Source organism: Saccopteryx bilineata, chromosome 2, assembly GCF_036850765.1.
Source record: "Saccopteryx bilineata isolate mSacBil1 chromosome 2, mSacBil1_pri_phased_curated, whole genome shotgun sequence".
NCBI lineage: Eukaryota > Metazoa > Chordata > Mammalia > Chiroptera > Emballonuridae > Saccopteryx > Saccopteryx bilineata.
In genome coordinates this window covers 288,757,429-288,778,906 of record NC_089491.1, presented here as the reverse complement: position 1 = coordinate 288,778,906, position 21,478 = coordinate 288,757,429, and the positions used below count along the sequence as shown (strand labels likewise).

The following is a 21,478-nucleotide window of genomic DNA, read 5'->3' as shown; positions in this document are numbered from 1 at the left end:
CGGCCCCATACACAGTTGTTAGGATATTACTGACCATGTGCCCTGTGCTGGATTTGACATCCCTGCGACTATTCCGTGACTAGCAAGCTATATTTCTCAGTCCCTTCACCTTTTTCACCCAGTCCCCCCACCTACCTCCCCTCTGGCGCCATAAATATTTTTACACAGAGAAAGAGCTAGGTCATAAAATATTTATTGTTTAATTTTTTAAAATCAAAACCAAATGAGTTTATTAATACTCCTAACTAGAAACATTTTTAAATACTTAAAAAGAATGTAACAAGTTTTGTGAATATAGGCTTCATTTTTCCATGCTACCTTGATCTGCAATGATCAGACCAAAAAATAACATGTTTGTGAGGGCAGGATTCATACCTGATTCCTCTCCATATCCCTCAGAACAAACAGCACTGCCTACTAACAAAGGCTCAAACGATTCTGTTATTATAAATATCTACCATAGTAAAATTAATTCACTATTTATTGAGCTGTTGAAGGAGATCTAATTCTACAGCTTTTAATGATCTGAATGGTATTTAAAAACTAGTTTTCACATTACTTTGTTCTGGAGATAAAAAATTGCATAACAATAATGTTGCTTTTAATGCATAATTTTGGAGAACACCTGTTTATCCTCAAATTTCAGCACCATCACCCAAACCTTAAAACAAATTTCTTTGCCACTACTGTCCTTACTCCATTCCACCTCATCCCTACCCACAAACACAACTGTATCACTTCAAACAACAAATCAAGGTGTCATTAAAAAAACAAAAGTCACTAATGCCTCAGACCTATTCTCCTTGACAAACTTCTCAGACGTTTACTGTAGTAATTGATAACTGACAAAGGAAAGGAGAACAATACTACAAAAATTCCAGGTGTTTAATACTTTGGATTCTGAGAAAGTAATAAAACAAAAATAAATTTAACCTTAAATTTGTCAAGGTTTAACCAAATCTGAAATAAGCACCATATAAAATGGACTAATTTCACAGATTAACAAGGATTAACAGTTTCTTCAGATGTGATTAGAATTATTAAATTATTCTTTTTTTTTTTTTTTTTTTTGTATTTTTCTGAAACTGGAAACGGGGAGAGACAGTCAGACAGACTCCCGCATGCGCCCGACCACGATCCACCCAGCACGCCCACCAGGGGCGATGCTCTGCCCACCAGGGGGCGATGCTCTGCCCCTCCGGGGCATCGCTCTGCCACGACCAGAGCCACTCTAGCGCCTGGGGCTGAGGCCAAGGAGCCATCCCCAGCGCCCGGGCCATCTTTGCTCCAATGGAGCCTTGGCTGCGGGAGGGGAAGAGAGAGACAGAGAGGAAGGAGGGGAGGAGGGTGGAGAAGCAAATGGGCGCTTCTCCTATGTGCCCTGGCCGGGAATTGAACCCGGGTCCCCCGCACGCCAGGCCGACGCTCTACCACTGAGCCAACCGGCCAGGGCTAAATTATTCTTCATAGAGTCCAGCAATGAAAATCTTACACAGACAAGCAAAAGATCAATGAAGATATTACCCCTTTAGTTATCTTTCCTTCAACATTTACCATTCAAAGACATTTGGAGACAGATATAAAATGTCAAATCAGTTATGAAAATTTATGAAAGGGATTATTCTAAATTCAAAGATCCTCAGAGCAATACAGCATGCCTACACAGGCTACTAAAAAATTTTATCATAACAGAAGAAAATATCTTTAGTCTACATTTCAATAAATTTCTATTTGAAAAAGCCTTAATTAATCTAACCCATGGAAATCATCCAAAAGGAATATTTGCACATTTGTGAATATTGTTTCAACCACTCAAATTTTTTTAAATTTATATTTACTTTTTAAAACTTATTTTTAAAATTAATCTAGGTTTAATTAAGTTATGAAATGCCAATATCAAGTTAATGAAATGCAATTTCAAATAAACAATAAAGTGCTAATGTATAGCACTGCATCTACAGTAAATAAGATTTGACTGACCACTGCTTGGCTGTTCAGAAAATCATTTTTTTCTTATTGATTGCTTATAGAGAGACACAGAGAGGGAGGGAGGGAGAAAGGAAAGAGAGAAGAGAGAGAGAGAAGCACTCATTTGTTGTTCCACTTAGTCATGCATTCATTGGTTGCTTCCTGTATGTGCCCTGACGGGATTGAACCCACAATCTTGGTGTTTCAGGGATGACGCTCTAACTGAGCAAACCGGACAGGGCCAGAAACTAATTAAATCATAGGTTGATTTAATTAATACAGAGCATTATTTTGAATATAGAGTATATTTATAAATATAAATCATTATTAAATTTTGTGATTATGGTATGCTGCCAAAGAATATCAAGATACAACTTAAGTTCAACCTGTGGTTGAAACTGCTAACTTAAAATAAAATATTAATCAACAAAAAGTTGTAATGGGTCTCTTTTATACTTAAGGCAGAGGTTATTCAGTCAAACGATAGGGTCCACAAGCAACTAATTTACAGGCATATGTAATTAAATGTACACCCAAAGGAGTAAATTCTTACATAAATGTCCTTTTATAATAAAGGATCAAAGCTGACATACAACTGTGCTACATTTAAGTACGAGTATCTTTCTTTAAAAGAACCTTTAAAAACTAATACTTAGAAATGTTTCTAAAAAATGGTACAGTGCCAAATCATTCAACATCCCAGAATTTCCGTCTTTGTGGTTTCAACTGAGCAATCCACATCTTGTGAAACTGATGTGGTTAAATTTCACAAGGTTAAATTTCAGTCTTCTATTTGAATAAGCCTGAGAGCTGTCAGAGAGCCACAGGATGGGACCTCAGGACATATACCATTAATTGCTCCCTCATCAGTAAACCTGTCCTCAGATTTCTAAGCAGGTACAAATGTCACAGTTACTTATAACGTTTAGTAAAAGAAATGAGAAAGCAATGTCATGGATTTATGTGCAAATACTAGTTTGAATTTTAAAATAAGAAACTTGGCTGTATTAAAAACAAAAATGTTTGTTTTACAAATCAGATTTATAGTTAACTGACTTCTAGGCTGAGTTAATTCTGCTAAAATGCTACTGAATTCATAAAAAACTATGTTATATCAATCTAATTTAATAAAATACATTAAGAATATTATTTGTTATTACTTTCAATGTAAAGAGATATTTATAAAAATGAATTACTTTTCATCCATGCGGCTTCTCATTTTCTTCAGTTTCTGCATAATACTGCTGGTTTCGCTGCTGGAGATGGAAATGGGGGAAGGACTGCGGGTCTCCATGTCAGTGGGACCAGGACTGCCTGCCTTATTGTCCTTTGCATCATCATCACTATGGGAGTCCTACAACAAAGGGGGGGGACAGTATTACAGTTTCACTGGAATTTAAGATTTCAAAGTGATCGTGAACATTGTCATTTCAAAATTAAATTTACTTTCAAAATAGTATTTAAAACAGGGCAAAATATAAACTTTATGTTAAGTATACTTTACATATGTTTATATAAAATCACAAAGTGTAATATTTTTTTAAGATGTAAAATATATATACATATAGTTTTTTGTATTTTTCCAAAGTTAGAAGCAGGGAGGCAGTCAAACAGACTCCTGCACACACCTGACCAGGATCCACCTGGCATGCCCACCAGGAAGCAAAGCTTGGCCCCTCTGCGGCATTGCTCCACTACAATCAGAGCTGTTCTCAACGCCCAGGCCAACTTTGCTCCAATGGAGCCTTGGCTATGGGAGGGGAAGAGAGAGAGAGAGAGAGGAAGGAGAGGGGGAAGGGTAGAGAAGCAGATGGGCGCTTCTCCTGTGTGCTCTGACTGGTAATCGAACCCAGGACTTCCACACCCCGGGCCAACGCTCTACCACTGTGTCAACCGGCCAGGGCCAAGATGTAAAATATTTTTTAAACTTCTGTTAGTAATCTGGTATTTACATACCCTCACTAATTTTAAAAAATAAAACCACTCTAAAGAATATAATATTACAGACATTATAACTATATAAAACATACGTACAGACACAAAGAGTGAAGGGTATACCTAACTAATTTTAATCACACTGATGGATGAATCTTTTTTCGTTAAATATTTCTTATAGAAAACAGCATTTTTACAAATTAAATAGTTTGTAATAAAAACATTTAAGACCTGACCAGGCCATGGCACAGTGGATAGAGCATCAAACTGGGATGCAGGGGACCCAGGTTAGAAACCTCGAGGTCGCCAGCTTGAGTGCAGGCTCATCCGGCTTGAGCATGGGCTCACCAGCTTCAGCACAAGGTCACTGGCTTGAATGTGGGATCATAGACATGATCCCAAGGTCACTGGCTTGAGCGCAAAGGTTGCTGGCTTAAACAAGGGGTCACTCAGTCTGCTGTAGCCCCCTGGTCAAGGCACATATGACAAAGCAATAAAACAACAACTAAGGAGCTGCAATGAAGAATTGATGCTTCTCATCTCTCTCTGTTCCCGCCTGCCTGTCTCTGTCTCTGTCGCTAAAAAAATAAAATAAATAAAATAAATTTAGGAACTACTGGTTTAAGCAATATATTATTTCTGGTGAACAAAAGTAAAACTTTCATTGCTTAGGAAGACTTTCCTAAAAATAGTCATTTATTCTCTCAACTTCTCAGGAAGAGTAGAAACAATCATGACTTTCTATTTTGTGAACAACACAAACAAAGCAGAGCTCTTCTCCTTCCCATTACCCTTCCTGACCAATGCAGTCCTTTTAACCCTTTTGAGTTGTGAGTTTGATAACTGATGGAAACAAGAAGAACATACATTTGCCATTTTTTATTTCTTCTTTTTTTTTTTTTTTCCCTGAAGCTGGAAACGAGGAGGCAGTCAGACTCCCGCATGTGCCCGACCGGGGTCCACCTGGCACGCCCACCAGGGGGCGATGCTCTGCCCATCTGGGGCATTGCTCTGTTGCAACCAGAGCCACTCTAGTGCCTGAGGCAGAGGCCATGGAGCCATCCTCAGCACCCGGGCCATCCTTGCTCCAATGGAGCCTTGGCTGCAGGAAGGGAAGAGAGAGAGAGAGAAAAGAAGGAGAGGGGGAGGGGAGGAGAAGCAGATGGGTGTTTCTCCTGTGTGCCCTGGCCAGGAATCAAACCCGGGACTTCTGCACGCCAGGCCGACGCTCTACCACTGAGCCAACCAGCCAGGGCCTACATTTGCCATTTTTAAATGTTGCCTTACACATTTTTAAAATATATCAATTGCACTCTGGATGGTGAGGAGGCACGAGGACGTACATAAACGTTTGTACTACTCAAAGGGTTAAAATCACTGGATGGAAAAGAACAAGGTGGAGAAAGACAAAGGGGCTAAGAGTGAGGTGTCCCAGCCCAAGTGGGATGAGGAGGACATGTAATGCTGGACAGTGACCTAAGGGGGGAGTCAGAACCCACAGGCAGCAGAGAGGATGTCCACGTGGGAGAGGTCCTACACGGTGAGTTGTGAGCCCAGAGTGAGGTGGGATTCCCAAAGAACAGAGTCCAAAGAAGATAAGAAAGGTATACAGAAGAGGCAAGGGGGTGGGAAATAGCCTGACTTAGGGAGTCAGAGCCTAGGTGAGGTGAGAAGGGCAATCACGTGAGGAAAAGGTGGCAGTGGTTATGGGAGATGGGTTACATAGCAGAAATAATCAAATCATTAACTACATTAAGGAAAATGTTAACCAATTATCTGTCAGAGAAGGATGTTCCAAAAGAGAGAAAACTAGAATAGGGTGCTGGGTTGAAACAGAAAGGATCAGTATTGAACTCCTGACTTATCAGTATGAAATCACAATACATATACAGCATGTGTATATATGCATACAGAAATAAATATACAGGTAAAGTATGTGCATTTATCTACAGCAGCGACACTTATATATTCACTAGACTGTTGCTTCAGAGGAGCAACACCTGAACAGCAATGAGCACGCCATGTTCCAGATCTTAGTTTCTAAATAACTTTCCTCCTTGGAAAATGGCTGATTCTAAGGCCAGGCAGGCAAAGTACAAGATGATCCCTGTTTCAGAAAACATGAAAGTGCTCAAAGATTGATGGGGACGTGTCAAAAGAACACAAAAACTTGCTTAAAGAGAGGCTCCTAATGGCCCAATTTGGGACAAAGTGAGCATCAAAACTAATGACAGTAACAGGTTGAAACACTGAGTAAGATTTTACCAATTGATTCTCCCCTGCAGACTTTAACTTCTCCTGAAGCTTTAGAGTGGTCTGTCGGATCCTTTCTATCTCCTCCTGCTGTTTAAGAATCAGCTGTCTTTCCTTCCGAGCTGCCTTATTGGCTTCTTGAAGACGTTTAATTTCTGCCTACAGTTTAAAGAGTTAGGGGGGGTACTGAGATTTAGAAGAAATAGTCCAAAGTAATGTTTAAAAAAAATTCAATCATTGCATATAACAAAAATAAATGTATACAGTATTTCAGGATAAAATGACATTGAAACTTTCAAATATTAAAAAAAACAAGTCACATAATTCCATCTAAAATAATTTAACATAATCCCTTAATTTATATAATTATAATTACACAGACTAATGTTTTCATGTGCCGCTTTTAAACTTAATATATTCTTCACATTTTTCCATAGTGCTACCTGGTCTTTATACTTATTTAATATTAGCATATCAAGTAAACTCATTAACATAACCATTATTCTTATTCATATAAAGTGATAAAATATCCCCTAATTTTTGCAAGCACTGTATATTTCATTTACCTGTTGCCCTATGGTTAGATAAGATGGTTGTCTACATTAGAAACAATGCTACTGAAAATTTAGGAAAAATATGGTAGACTACCAAGTAACTCCTTTAACTATTATAGTATAGGCATAAACTGTGGTAGATATCAATTAAGTCTCATTTAAGGTAATAATAAGAAAAAGAGATTAGGTAAAACAGATTTCACAATCTAACGTGATTTATGATAAGTTCTCTTAAAGGAATATTTTTCCTAACATACCTTTTCTTGCTGCAACCTTAAGAGCAAACCACGCTGCTTCTTCCGAAGTGGGGGCATTTTATCATCTTCTCCTTTGTCTCGTAGATGTCTGCAAATATTTCCCACCAAGACAAAGATTAGCTTCCATTTCTATCCTAATGTCAATAATTACAACCACTAAAGTCTTTTACCAATTAAACACCAATTAAACCTTTTCAAATGGTGAAAACAGTTGCAGTACGCAGCAATTCCTATCCCAACAATTATTTTACTGCATATGTAATATATGCAAACCCTAGACTGTGTCCTCTAAAGAGATAACAGCTTTGAGAAATTTAAAATATAATAAAGGAATTAAGTATAAAATAACAACATTTAATAATCTGTTAAGGCCCTGGCCGGTTGGCTCAGTGGTAGAGCGTCGGCCCAGCATGTGGAAGTCCTGGGTTCGATTCCCAGCCGGGGCACACAGGAGAAGCACCCATCTGCTTCTCCGCCCTTCCCCCTCTCCTTCCCTTTTTTTTTTTTTAATTCATTTTTAGAGAGGAGACAGAGACAGAGAGGGAGAGAGAGGAGAGAGAGACAGAGAGAGAGACGGGGGGGAGAAGCTGGAAGCATCAACTCCCACATGTGCCTTGATCAGGCAAGCCCAGGGTTTCGATCCGGCGACCTCAGCATTTCCAGGTCGACGCTTTAGCCACTGCGCCACTACAGGTCAGGCCTCTCCTTCCTTTTTATCTCTCTCTTCCCCTCCTGCAGCCAAGGCTCCACTGGAGCAAAGTTGGCCCAGGTGCTGAGAATGGCTCCATGGCCTCCTTGGCTCCGGTTGCAGCAGAGCAATGCCCCAGAGGAGCTGAGCACCGCCCCCTGGTGGGTATGCTGGGTGGATCCTGGTTGAACTCATGCGAGAGTCTGTCTGCCGCCCCCTCATCCCCCCTTCTCACTTTGGAAAAATACCAAAAAAAGAAAAAAAAAAACCTGTTAAGTGATAAAAGAGAAATGTAAAGAAAATGTATGAGTGGGTCTTGAAAACAGTATGTTCAAGGATGGCAGCCCCATTTCTAACTTGTGAAAGTGGGCTGATCAAATCAATTTAAATTAAACGAGGAAACAAAAACATCTTTAAAAACAAAGCATTCCCTTTCAATGAAAGGAGAAATTAAACAGTGGAAGCAGTGTTGACTGAGCAGCATACTTTTTCTGATGCTCCAGCCAGGCTAGCTCAGCCTTGGTTTTTTCCTTCAGGGCTTTCTCGCGCAGACGCAGGAGGGAGGACTGGTGGGCTGCCCTCATTTCCTCTTCCTTCATATACTGTCGCACCATCTCCATAGTAAACTTAGAAAAGCTATCTTGTCCTCCTGAGAATGGCATGCTCAGCTCCTAAAGTAGAGAGTTTATTTTGAATTTATCACCATCTCAAACTTTGGAACATAATTAGTTTCATTAAAAGAGGATGCACGTACAAAAAAATTATAGAAATTAAAAATGTTGCCAACCATGTAGAAAATATTTTTCAAAAAAGGCCCATAAGAGGGAGTAACAGTCATCTGCTAATTTATTCAGCCATTATAATTTCAACAAAAAAACTACTATAAGATTGGTACTGTCCCAGGGATATAAACCAGAGTAAGAATTTGTCCCTATTATCCAAAAAAGGCTTCCAATTTAGTAAGAATGATATAAATTTTTAAATAAAGTTTTAAATAAAGAGTAAAGCAAGTAAAAAAGCTAAACAGATAACTTTTATCCAGATCCTCAAAGGCGTTAAGAAAACAGTGTGTATTCTATTTTGTAAGAAAGGCAAAACCAGATTTTATAGCAAAAATATAACAAAACTGGAATCTCAGAAAAATCATTTTGGTAGCTGACAGCTGAGAATAGGTACAAAATGGACCCTCCCACCCTTGAGAACACCTTTACAACTGCTCCCACAGCACCTCCAGGTAAACCAAAGCCCACCTTTGCAGAAGACAGTGCAGTCTTTTCCGGGGATGTTTCATCATCAGAATCATCATGATGGCCTCTCTTCTTTTCCATGTTAAATCTGCGATGACTCTCAGAAGGTAGTAAAGACCGAAATGATTTTTCTTCTATTTCATCTTCTGTCATGGATTCATCAAATTTCAAGGAATATTCTGTTACAATAGAAGCTGAATCTAAAAGATTATGGAGCACGTAGATTTTATCAATATGACAATTTTCAGTAGGCATTCAATTAATAGTGCCTGCTGCCTCTTTATGGGACAATATAACAAATTCATGTAAGTAATCATTAGCAGTAAACATGAAACAAGCAAAATGCACTTATCTTACAAACAAGAAAAAACTCTAAAATATTTAAATATTAGTATAAGAAATACGGTAAAAAGTATAATGTATTTCACATACAAAGAGCTCTTACAAAGCAATTAGAAATCTGTTACCTCTATAGAAAAAATGAGAAATGGTCATGATCAGATGTTTCACAAAGCAAACAGAAATGGCCAAAATAAAGATAAAATAAGCTTTAAATTACTAGCAATAAAAATGCAAATTTAAAAATTTCAGAACTCACTGATTCCATGTTAATTAAAAGCACAACAGCTCTTTTAAGTTGGGTCCTGTGTGCCTTTAACACGCCACTCCCCAACAGTCCTATTCACTGAACAGCCTTAGTTTCTGATACTACAAAATGCTCCAAGCTCACTTTGTCTTTTCCCTGCCCAGTCCTATAGTCATTTCACTAAAGAGCTCTAGTTTCTTTTATTGGAGAATATTTAGGAACCACAATCTGAGCTCTGGTTGTCCTTGTCACCACTGGGGTTTTGTTGTTTCTTCACTCTATCAGATGACAGAGCTACGTACCATATGCATGTATAATAATCCAGCCTGACCAGGCAGTGGCACAGTGGATAGAGCGTCAGACTGGGATGTGGAGGACCCAGTTTCGAGACTCTGAGGTCACCAGCTTGAGCATGAGCTCATCTGGTTTGAGCAAAGCTCACCAGCTTGGACCCAAGGTCACTGGCTTGAGCAAGGGGTTACTCGGTCTGCTGAAGGCCCACGGTCAAGGCACATATGAGAAAGCAATCAATGAACAACTAAAGTGCCACAACGAAAAACTGATGATTGATGCTTCTCATCTCTCTCCGTTCCTATTTGTCTGTCCCTATTTATCCCTCTCTCTGACTCTGTCTCTGTTAAAAAAAAAACAAAAACAAAAAAACAAACATGTACACGCACTCTTTCCTGTTTCCATCCTCCCAAACATGGATTCACACTGATGGTTCCAACTAATCCAGTACCACAGAGTTCATTCTAGCTTCCCTTCTCGTGTATCTATAAGTTCCCTCCTTGACACTGAGAAACCTTGCTCCCACAATCCAACAACTATTTACATTGTTATCTGTTCTAAATGTATATGTAAAAAATTGTGGCCCTGGCCGGTTGGCTCAGCGGTAGAGCGTCGGCCTAGCGTGCGGAGGACCCGGGTTCGATTCCCGGCCAGGGCACACAGGAGAAGCGCCCATTTGCTTCTCCACCCCTCCGCCGCGCTTTCCCTCTCTGTCTCTCTCTTCCCCTCCCGCAGCCGAGGCTCCACTGGAGCAGGGATGGCCCGGGCGCTGGGGATGGCTCTGTGGCCTCTGCCCCAGGCGCTAGAGTGGCTCTGGTCGCAACATGGCGACGCCCAGGATGGGCAGAGCATCGCCCCCTGGTGGGCAGAGCGTCACCCCTGGTGGGCGTGCCAGGTGGATCCCGGTCGGGCGCATGCGGGAGTCTGTCTGACTGTCTCTCCCTGTTTCCAGCTTCAGAAAAATGAAAAAAAAAAAAAATTGTTAGCCTGTCTCCCTGTGGGGGGCAGAGTGTGTGTGTACTGTTTCTTTTGTAGTTACACTTACAGGTTCCATTCAAAAATACCATTCTCCAAAGTTACTTAGGTCAGCTCCTTTTCTCGCCAGCCCTACAGTGCAGCTATGCCATATGTCTGTAATAGAGTTAGATTCATTGGCCTTAGGCTGCATTCCATCCTGAGACATCTCCACGCCCCACAATCTGTTTGATGTGTATGTGTTTAGTTCGCATATGTTAAAGTTTGCTTTTTGTGATCTACGTTTCTATGGTTTTGACAAATGCACAGCATCAGACAGTGCATACAGAACATACAATGCCTTACATCATAGTTGTTTCACACTAAAAGCTCTGTGCATTTACTTTGTGGTCAACCATTTTTCTTCCATCTAACACCTGGGAACCATTAATCTGTTTTCCATCCCCATACTTCTGCCTTTTCCAGAATTTTATATAAATGGAATATACAATATATAGCCTTTTGGGGCTTAACTTTCACTTAGTAAAATTCACTTAAAATTCATTCATGTTGCTGCATGAATCAATATCTTCTTTCCTTTAATCACTGACTAGTATTCCATTGTATAGGTTTACCTGTTTGTATATCCATTCCCCTCATAAGATATCTTGTTGCTTGCAGTTTTTTAGCAATTACCGTATTTCCCCATGTATAAGACACACCTTAATTTTGGGGCCTGAAATTTGAAAAAGTAATGTATTACATGAAGTTACTGAACTTTTTATTCATCATAATATTCATAGAACTCATCACTGTCAAAACTCCTATTTATTAGCTTGTCCTCATCTGTGTCTGATGACAAATCACTGTCTTCATATATTGCCTCGTCCTCAGTTCCATCTAAGCCATTTGAAATGCCACAACCACGGTATAAGACACAGTTTTTAGACCCCAAATTTTTCGAAAAAGGGTGCATCTTTTATATGGGGAAATATGGTAAGAAAAATAGTGCTGTGTACGTTACTGACTTTTGTACAGACACGATTTCAAATCATTTGGAAAAATACCTAGGCATGTGATTGCTGGGTCCTTACAAAATACTGTGAAAATGTCTCCAAAGTAGCATTTTGCACTCTTCATCAGCAATGAGTACAAGCTGCTCTTGCTCTGCATGCCTGCACCAATTTGCTGTTTTTTGGATTTTTGCTATTCTAATCATGTTGTGATTTAGTTTTCATTTTCCAAATGATCCATGACACTGAAGACCATCCCTATGTCTATTTGACATTTGTATATTTTCTTCAATGAAGTGACTATTCAGAGTTTTGCACATTTTTAAATTGGGCTGTTGGTTTTCTTGTTGGGTTTTAAAAGTCCTTTAAAACACTGAAAGTTAGAGCTACAACATAGGAATTTTGAGGAGACACAATTTAGTTTATAATATTCCATCTTCTGGCTCCCCCAAATTCACTCCTTCTTGCATGCAAAATACATTCACCCTATCTCAAGAGCCCTAGAGTCTGAACCCATTCCAGCATCAACTATACATCCAAAGTCTCATCTGAGCATCATCTAATTACATGTGGGTGAGACTCAAGGTATCATTCATCTTAAGGCAAAATTCCTTTCTAACTATAAATCTGTGAAACATGACAAGCTATGTGCTTCCAAAATACCACGATGAGACAAGCACAGAATAGACCATTCTATTCCAAAGGGGAAAAATCGGAAAGAAGAAAGGTGTTAACAGCTCTCAAGGAAGTCCCCTAGCAGGGCAAATTCCATCAGATTTTAAGACTCAAAAACAATCCTCTTTGGCTCGATGCTCTGCTCTTCAAGCCCACTGAGGTGGCAGCCATCTTTCCCATGCCCACCAGGGGGGTCTTGGCCCCTTACCTGAGTGGCAGCTACACCCCCTTGGCCACTGGCTTCACTCCTGAGGCCAGAGGCAGCCTAGACCACAGAAACCAAGGAGGTGGCCCCACCCTCTGAAACCAACAAGTAGACAGCCTTGTCACCTGGGAGCTGGGAGCCTATGGTAGCAGTGGCTGCCCTGCAGATACGTGAATCACGCTCAGGACCATTCCCCTTTCTTGAAGGATAAAGCACGTTCACAGCTGGAGAGCTCTACTGTCTCATTCCAGAGAATCCCAGAAGTCTGAAACCCTTCCAAAATTTCATCCCATCTCTTGCCCTTCAATTCTAATCAGCAGTGTCTCCACTGGTACAGCCCCCTCTCTATTCCTGGCTTCTGCTGAGATGAAAGAGTCAATTCACGGGTGATCTCTTTATGGAGTGACTGTCCAGCCACACCCTTGCTGTTCTCTCCAGAACATGTTTTCATATTTTTTATAACACAGATAGGCTGAGGGTTTTCCAGATCTTCAAGTTCTGGCTCCTTTTTGTTTAATAATTTCTTCAATTTGTCTCTCCTCTCACATTTTACTCTAAGCAGTAAGGAGAGACAAGGCCATGACTTCAACGCTTGGCTTAGACATTTCCTCAGCTAAATATCTAAGTTCATCACTTTACTAAAAATTAATAGATTTGAGAGAGGGAGGGAGGGAGGGGGAGAGAGAGAGAAAGAGAGAAAGAGAGAAGTGTTCATTTGTTGTTCCACTAGTTGTATGTCCTTCGGTTGCTTCCCATATGTGCTCTGACTGGGGATCAAAGTCGTAACGTTGGTGTTTGGCACAACTGAGCTAACCAGCCAGGACCCATTACTTTTTACTTCTCTCTCTTTTTTTGTCTTTATTTTTTTTCTATTTTTTTAATCTTTTATTTTTATTGAATCCAGAGAGAGGAAGGGGGTTAAGAGGAAGAAAGAAGCATCAATCTGTTTCTGTATGTGCCCCGGCCAAGGACCGAACCAGACACCTCTGCACTGTAGGACAATGCTCCAGCCAAGCGAGCCATTCAGCCAGGGCGCTTTCTCTCTCTTTTTAATTTGAATTAATTGGGATGACACTGGTCTGTAAAAAGGCACACAGGTTTCAAATGTACCTCTCAATAGAATATCATCTGCACTCTACATCATGTGCCCTCCACCCTAAACAAAGTCTCTTTCCTTTAGCTTTTAACTTCCATTTTCTCCAAAACTCTAGAACACAGTTCAGTCAAGTTCTCTGCCACTTTATAAGAAGGACCATCTTTCCTCCAGCTTTCAGCATGTTCCTTATTTCCATCTTCATCAGACTTCATCAGAATCAGCTTTAACATTCGTATTTCTACCAATGAAGCAATGTAGGCTTTTCCCAGCATGCACTTCAAAACTTCTAGCCTCTACTCACTAGCCAGTTCTGAAGCCACTTCCACAGCTTTAGTATCTGCCATGGCAGCACCCCATTTCTAGGTACCAAGGTCTGCATTAACCAGCTAGAGCTGCCATAAATATAGATTGCTATACCAGATATTATTTTCATTATAAATTATAATATACAAAAAATTAAATATTTTCATCCTTCTCTGAAGACTACAGTTCTAGACTCAATCAAAAGCACTGCTTAAGAGCCAGATATCTAAAAAATAAATTCGAGAATGGAGGCTGCTACTATTCTGACTTAACATCTTAAAGGTGTCCTTCGTTGCCAGATTGTTTTTTTGTTTTTTGTTTTTTCTGTATTTTTCTGAAGCTGGAAACGGGGATAGACAGCCAGACAGACTCCCGCATGAGCCCGACCGGGATCCACTTGGCACGCCCACCAGGGGGCGACGCTCTGTCCATCAGGGGGCGATGCTCTGTCACGACCAGAGCCACTCTAGCACCTGGGGCAGAGGCCAAGGAGCCATCTCCAGCGCCCGGGCCATCCCTGCTCCCATGGAGCCTCGCTGCGGGAGGGGAAGAGAGATACAGAGAGGAAGGAGAGGGGGAGGGGTGGAGAAGCAGATGGGCGCCTCTCCTGTGTGCCCTGGCCGGGAATTGAACCCAGGACCTCTGCACGCCAGGCCGACACTCTACCACTGAGCCAACCAGCCAGGGCTGCCAGATTGTTTTCTTTGTGTTATTTACTCCCCATGATTTGACAGGAATACAGCTTTTGTTTATGATCTAAAAAGAAATTGGGTAATCCATTTTAATAAAGTTATTATATCTAAGGTTATTATTTATAAGAATTTATATTGTTTAACATGTAAACTTCTAATAATGCATTTTTTATGCTTGTTACGTAGCTATATGTAATAGGATAAAAGTAGTTTTTTTCAGGGCTGCATGCAGTAAGTCCCCGAGTTACAAACTTCAATCTTATGTACTACTTGTACTTATGAACGGAGCACCCTAGGGCTATTGGTAATCCCTGCAGTTGGACATCAGTGAACATGATATCATAGAGTTACTCGACTCCCATGGTAAAAAACTAACCAATGACGACCTTTTGGAACTGGAGCAGCAGAGGACAGCATTTAGAAAAGAAAAATGGGACGTAGAATCCCCAGAACCAAAAAAGGTTTCTACAAAAGATTTAGCTAATGCTTTTCATCTTATTAAAGCAGGAATGGCAAAGTTAGAGAAGCAAGATCCCGACACAGAAAGGTTCACCACAGTTTACTGTACAGTTACTGAAGGCCTGAGATGCTACAGGGCCTGATGATGAGAAAAAGAAAGGCTCTGTCCCAACCTCCCTGGACGCCTCCTTCAGGACACTGACTCCAGCAGCAGGATCAACCCTGACTCTAACACCATCCACCCTCTCCAAAAAGTCCCTCATCTCCTGCATCATCCAAGACTGTTTAAGGTTGTATTTGAGAATGTTTAAGTGTTTACATGCACAGAAAGGTAAAAATAAACACTATGTTAAGACAAACACCTAAGTTGCATTTAATAGGTAAACGTACCTGTTACAATTCACATACAAATTCAACTTAAAAACCTACAGAACCAATCTTGTTCATAACTCAGAGACAGCCTGCATACGTTTTCATTCACAAGAACATTCTCCTAGATTTATTTTTGCCTTCTCTTAGGATCACGACACACAATCGTATGTGATTGCTGGCATAATATGTGGCCTTAAAACAGTTTCACCTGGCCTGACCAGGCCATAGTACAGTGGATAGAGCGTTGGACTGGGATGCGGAGGACCCAGGTTCAAGACCCCAAGGTCGCCAGCTTGAGCACGGACTCATCTGGTTTCAGCAAAAAGCTCACCAGCTTGGACCCAAGGTCGCTGGCTTGAGCAAGGGGTTACTCGGTCTGCTGAGGGCCCGTGGTCAAGGCACATATAAGAAAGCAATCAATGAACAACTAAGGTGTCGCAACAAAAAACTAATGATTGATGCTTCTCATCTCTCTCCGTTCCTGCCTGTCTGTCCCTATCTATCCCTCTCTCTAACTCTCTCTCTGTCCCTGTAAAAAAAAAACCCAAAAACCAACAAAAAACAGTTTTACCTGGATAAATTTAGTATCATATATCATACATACAATCTTGTCTTCATTATCACCATGTTCTAATTGTATTAACTAGCTCGGTCATAAATATCTTAAAGGGTTGGAAGCAAAAAATTACAAGTAAATAATTACATACATATGTGCAAAGAAGTTACCTTTCTCATCAGGAAGAGACGGAACGCTGTCACTTCGGAGAGAATCATCAACAGCAGTCTGAACCTGTTCATCAATAGAACTCTCCATCTTTCCACTGTGAAGTTTCTTCTCATTTTCCTTAGAAGATGGAACTGAAGGACTTTCCTGATGGCTGCTACCACTACTACTTCTGTTTATGAATATCACAGAAACAAACCGAAAAAGAAAAAAAAGGCAATGATTTAAGGATAATAACTTCAAAATAAAGTTATCTGGCTAAAGAAATGGGGCTTGTGATCAAGATATAAAATGATAAAAGATGTAACATAAAACATAAAAATAGTAAGTAGACATAAGTCTAAGAAGAAACTTTTAGAAAAGATAAGAAGAAGAGAGAAAGGTTTCACATTTTAAGTCATATGGGGCAACCACCATTCTCAGGCTATCAGGTCCATTTTACCTTTCATTTTAAAACCACTGGGAAAGGGGCTTCTAGTTGGTATTTCCACTTCCTTTACTGCTCACCAACATCACAACCTACCACAGTGTGCTTCAACCCTACTCTATAGAAACTATTCTTATAAACTCTACCTAAACTCCCATTGCCAAATTCAATAGAAAATCTGCAACATTAGATGATGCTGACCTCTACTTCCTCTTTTAAAAGCTCTACTTGCTAAAGCAAAATGTAGTAAAACATTAACATTAGGGTAATCTAGATGAATGATTAAGTAGTATAAAAAAAAACTTAAAATAGTGCTTATACAATATAAGTTCTCATATTATTACATGAAACAATGGTTTTGTAAATTAGCTAATTACTTTGAAAGAAAGACATTATTTCATTTAAAGAAATGAGATTAAGAAGTTAAATAAAAGCAGTATCTCAGCCATCTATCAGACTTTACTACAGGGGTCCCCAAACTACGGCCCGCGGGCCACATGCAGCCCCCTGAGGCCATTTATCCGGCCCCTGCTGCACTTCCGGAAGGGGCACCTCTTTCATTGGTGGTCAATGAAAGGAGCACATTGACCATCTCATTAGCCAAAAGCAGGCCCATAGTTCCCATTGAAATACTGATCAGTTCTTGATTTAAATTTATTTGTTTTTTATTTTAAATATTGTATTTGTTCCCGTTTTGTTTTTTTACTTTAAAATAAGATATGTGCAGTGTGCATAGGGATTTGTTCATAGTTTTTTTATAGTCCAGCCCTCCAACGGTCTGAGGGACAGTGAACTGGCCCCCTGTGTAAAAAGTTTGGGGACCCCTGCTTTACTACATCAAACTTTTCACCTTCTATCACGATGCCTGTATCTTGAAGACTCAGAATAACTATCATATGAAGGAGAATATTTCTGATGCTTTGAGTCAGGGGTCCCTTCCTTACTGTGAGACAGTGAAACAGGCTGACTCTTCCTACAAAGAAAATAAAAACTGATTAAACATTTAAAGTCTTTAATAAGAGTAAGATTTTAAATACTGCTCAACATTAACATGAGATAAAACCTTGAATGAATAGGAATTATGAAAAATTTTACAAAATATTTGAAGGCATTCATTCATAGAAAGAATGTATAACACATTTAAGAATACCTTCTTTATTATGAGAAATAAGCACAAAATATCCCAAGTATCAATGACTGTGAATAGACTTAAAATCTATGAATTAGAGACAGTCAAAATGTGATATAAAAGAAGACACGCAAACATGATCACATCACTCAGCCCCGCCTAAAAAACTCTAATGACTTTTCATTACTGTAGAATAAGCAAAATCCTTAAGGTCTGCAAGGCCTGTCTAATCCTTCATCATCTCCTCCCATCCTCCTCCCTTTGCTCTCTGCCTCCAGTCCCGTTGGTTTTCCTTCCTTTCCCCTTCCTACCTTTGCATGTATCGACCTGTCTACTCCTTGACTCCTTTACATCAGACTCCTTTTCATCCACTACATCTCACCATAAGCTTTACTTCCTCAGGAAAACCTTCTCTGCCCTCCTTGTACCCAGCTATTCAAATTCCTTTGTTATGTATCTTAGCCACAACATTCCTTTCACTCACAACACTTACCTCAGTTACAGCATTCATTTTCTTAAGTGACTATTTGATCAACGCCTACCTTGCTCTCTAGACTGTATGCCCATAACCAAAAATAGTGCCTGAAACACAGTAGATACTCATCATATATTTGCAAATGACTATTAACCTGTCTGTCTCAGCTCTGGTCCTCAGCTGTTTCACAAAGTCGGGGGCATGTTGCCGGTGCTGGTCATACAGCGCTGCTAAGGGAGCTCCTGAAGCAGTGATGGCATCTGAGATATGAGTTCGAGTCAACTCTGCCATCTAAATGTGAACACACACAAGGCAAAAGTATGAAGAACTTGGAGGGAGCAGAGTGTCCTGGAAAGAGCACTGGATTGAGAATGAGCAAATTTTACAATAAGTGAAATATCGCAGGCAACTTATTTAGACTCTTTAAGTTTCAACAGCTTCCTTATAAAAATAAAGAGATATACACAACATGATTATTAAGGTCACCCAACTATAATAATCTACAAATTAGAAAACCTTCAAATTATATGATGAGCCATAGTAAACTAAAAGTTAAATCTTCCTTCGAGAATCAATTGAGTGATTAGTTCCTGAGTCTTTTCTGAGCAAGGATGTGAGGTGCATTTTCCCTATTCTTAGCCACCAGTACCACTGCTGCATGGATTATTCATTCTGCACTTTTTAGTAACTGCCTTGATGACAAAGTGTTTTGAAATCTTTGTTAATGTTTTTTACAAGTTTTCCTGAGGAAAGAGACTACTTTATACTTATTTGCACAATCCCACAGTCTCCAACATATAGTAGGTTCATGGTTTTTTTAATAACAATCATTTCACAAGCAATCCAAAATAATAACTGCTAAAATAAACTAAAACTATACCTATAAGTTATGATATCCTATATAGAGACAGCAGTAAAACTATTTCTAGCTTTATCCTTTAGTATGACACCAACACCACTCCAGGTAAAAATGAAACATCTTCACACAGGGCAGATCGGTGACTCCTTAGGACTGAGGTTGTGGATTGACCGCAAAGGGGCATGAGGGAACTTTTTAGAGTGTTGGAAATACTGATTATAACAATGTTTATATAGATGGATAGATAAGACACAGGAATATACAAACAGAATAATCTATATATTTATCAAAAGTCATCAAACTATATCCCGAAAAAGGATTCATGTTATTATTTATAAATAATTCATCAGTAAAATCAGTACTTTTTAGAAAAGCTTACTCAAGGGCAGAAACTTAAGAGTTAATCTTTTTCTCGGCCTCTATATATCCAAATGTACACAACACTGCAGTAAAAGGCCATAGTTACTCTGACCAACCGAAAGGAACTCAAGAGGAAAGGGCTCTCAGAGGTTCTCACCTCACAGATCTGGCGTGCTGCGTCAGTCGTGAGGCGAGCAGTCTCTGTTTGCTGAGCAGCTATTTTGCAAGTGGCTTCCTGCAGGACTTCAGTTACATCCCGTTGTGACTTAACCACCTGCTGTAATGATTCTGCATGGACCTGTAAATAGAAGAGGGCAAAAGAACTTCTGTCATGTCACAGAATCTGCAAATCTGTTTCATGGATCACATGCCTGATTTTAAAAAAACAACCCGCCCTGGCCGGTTGGCTCAGCGGTAGAGCGTCGGCCTAGCGTGCGGAGGACCCGGGTTCGATTCCCGGCCAGGGCACACAGGAGAAGCGCACATTTGCTTCTCCACCCCTCCGCCGCGCTTTCCTCTCTGTCTCTCTCTTCCCCTCCCGCAGCCAAGGCTCCATTGGAGCAAAGATGGCCCGGGCGCTGGGGATGGCTCTGTGGCCTCTGCCCCAGGCGCTAGAGTGGCTCTGGTCGCAACATGGCGACGCCCAGGATGGGCAGAGCATCGCCCCCTGGTGGGCAGAGCGTCGCCCCTGGTGGGCGTGCCGGGTGGATCCCGGTCGGGCGCATGCGGGAGTCTGTCTGACTGTCTCTCCCTGTTTCCAGCTTCAGAAAAATGAAAAAGAAAAAAAAACAAAAAACAACCCACTGGACTACTACCTGGATTTCATGTCTCAAAATCTAGAGTTTAAAATCTGGAGTCTTATAATCACTGCTGGAGATTAAGTCTTAACTTCACTGTTCATGAGCTGATGTGTCTGTAGACAAGTAACTACTATGTACCTCAGTTTCCACTTATTAAATGGGGGTCAAGCCTGACCAGGTGGTGGCGCAGTGGATAGAGCATCGGACTGGGATGTGGAGGACCCAGGTTCAAGACCCTGAGGTCGCCAGCTTGAGTGCGGGCTCATCTGGTTTGAGCAAAGCTCACCAGCCTGGACCCAAGGTTGCTGGCTCCAGCAAGCGGTTACTTGGTGCTGTAGCCCCACTGTCAAAGGCACATATGAGAAAGCAATCAATGAACAATTAAGGTGTCGCAAGGAAAAACTAATGATTGATGCTTCTCATCTCTCTCCGTTCCTGTCTGTCTGTCCCTATATATCCCTCTCTCTGACTCTCTGTCTCTGAAAAAATAAAATAAAATTGAAAATAAAATTAAATTGGGGTCAAATCCTGACTACTTACTTTCACAGGGCTGTTACAAGAATCAAATGACATAAAATTAACAACCATGGCATTTTTTACACTTTTTTTTTTATCCCTATACAATAAAAAAAATACTAAAGTGATTTAAAACATAAAAATGTAAGTTCAATAAAGAGTACTTGCTGCAAGTTACCTGAGCTGCTTTGTTTCTGGTTTCTTCCAACTGCCTCTGACACTCCAGAGCCTCTTGTTCAGCCTTCAGTTTCAGAAGGGCCAAGTCCCTTTCATGGCGCTGCTGCTGTGCCTTCAGGATAGAGAAGCCACCGACTATTAATTCTAAGACACTAAACTATTAAAACACAGTGACTGTATTAAACACAATGCTATTTTCTCAGCACAAATCTTTTGAAGCAACCAACAAAAGCCTAACAGAAAGACGGTAAACAGGATAGACATCAACCATTTATCATTTCTCAAAATATTTAGTGACCATCTATGATGTATTTTAATTCATCAAAAGACTATTTTAAAGTTATTTTTTTTTTATTTTTTATTTTTTTACAGAGGCAGAGATAGACAGGGACAGACAGGAACGGAGAGAGATGAGAAGCATCAATCATCAGTTTCTCGTTGCGCGTTGTGACTTCTTAGTTGT

At 40.3% G+C, this 21,478-nt stretch overlaps 1 protein-coding gene across 12 annotated transcripts in view; it reads right to left on the bottom strand.

Annotated features, from left to right (window-relative positions):
• Nucleotides 1-21,478, bottom strand: part of CEP350 (centrosomal protein 350) — a 127,901-nt gene that overhangs the window by 40,314 nt on the left and 66,109 nt on the right. For all 12 annotated transcript variants that reach the window (XM_066261261.1, XM_066261264.1, XM_066261260.1 and 9 more), the window contains 10 exons: nucleotides 21,017-21,127; nucleotides 19,680-19,820; nucleotides 18,458-18,594; nucleotides 17,550-17,672; nucleotides 16,275-16,444; nucleotides 8,906-9,102; nucleotides 8,142-8,326; nucleotides 6,968-7,055; nucleotides 6,169-6,315; nucleotides 3,165-3,322 (listed from right to left, as the gene is read on the bottom strand). In XM_066261261.1, the coding sequence (XP_066117358.1) occupies nucleotides 3,165-3,322; nucleotides 6,169-6,315; nucleotides 6,968-7,055; nucleotides 8,142-8,326; nucleotides 8,906-9,102; nucleotides 16,275-16,444; nucleotides 17,550-17,672; nucleotides 18,458-18,594; nucleotides 19,680-19,820; nucleotides 21,017-21,127 (1,457 nt within the window). The remainder of the gene's footprint in view (nucleotides 1-3,164; nucleotides 3,323-6,168; nucleotides 6,316-6,967; nucleotides 7,056-8,141; nucleotides 8,327-8,905; nucleotides 9,103-16,274; nucleotides 16,445-17,549; nucleotides 17,673-18,457; nucleotides 18,595-19,679; nucleotides 19,821-21,016; nucleotides 21,128-21,478) is intronic.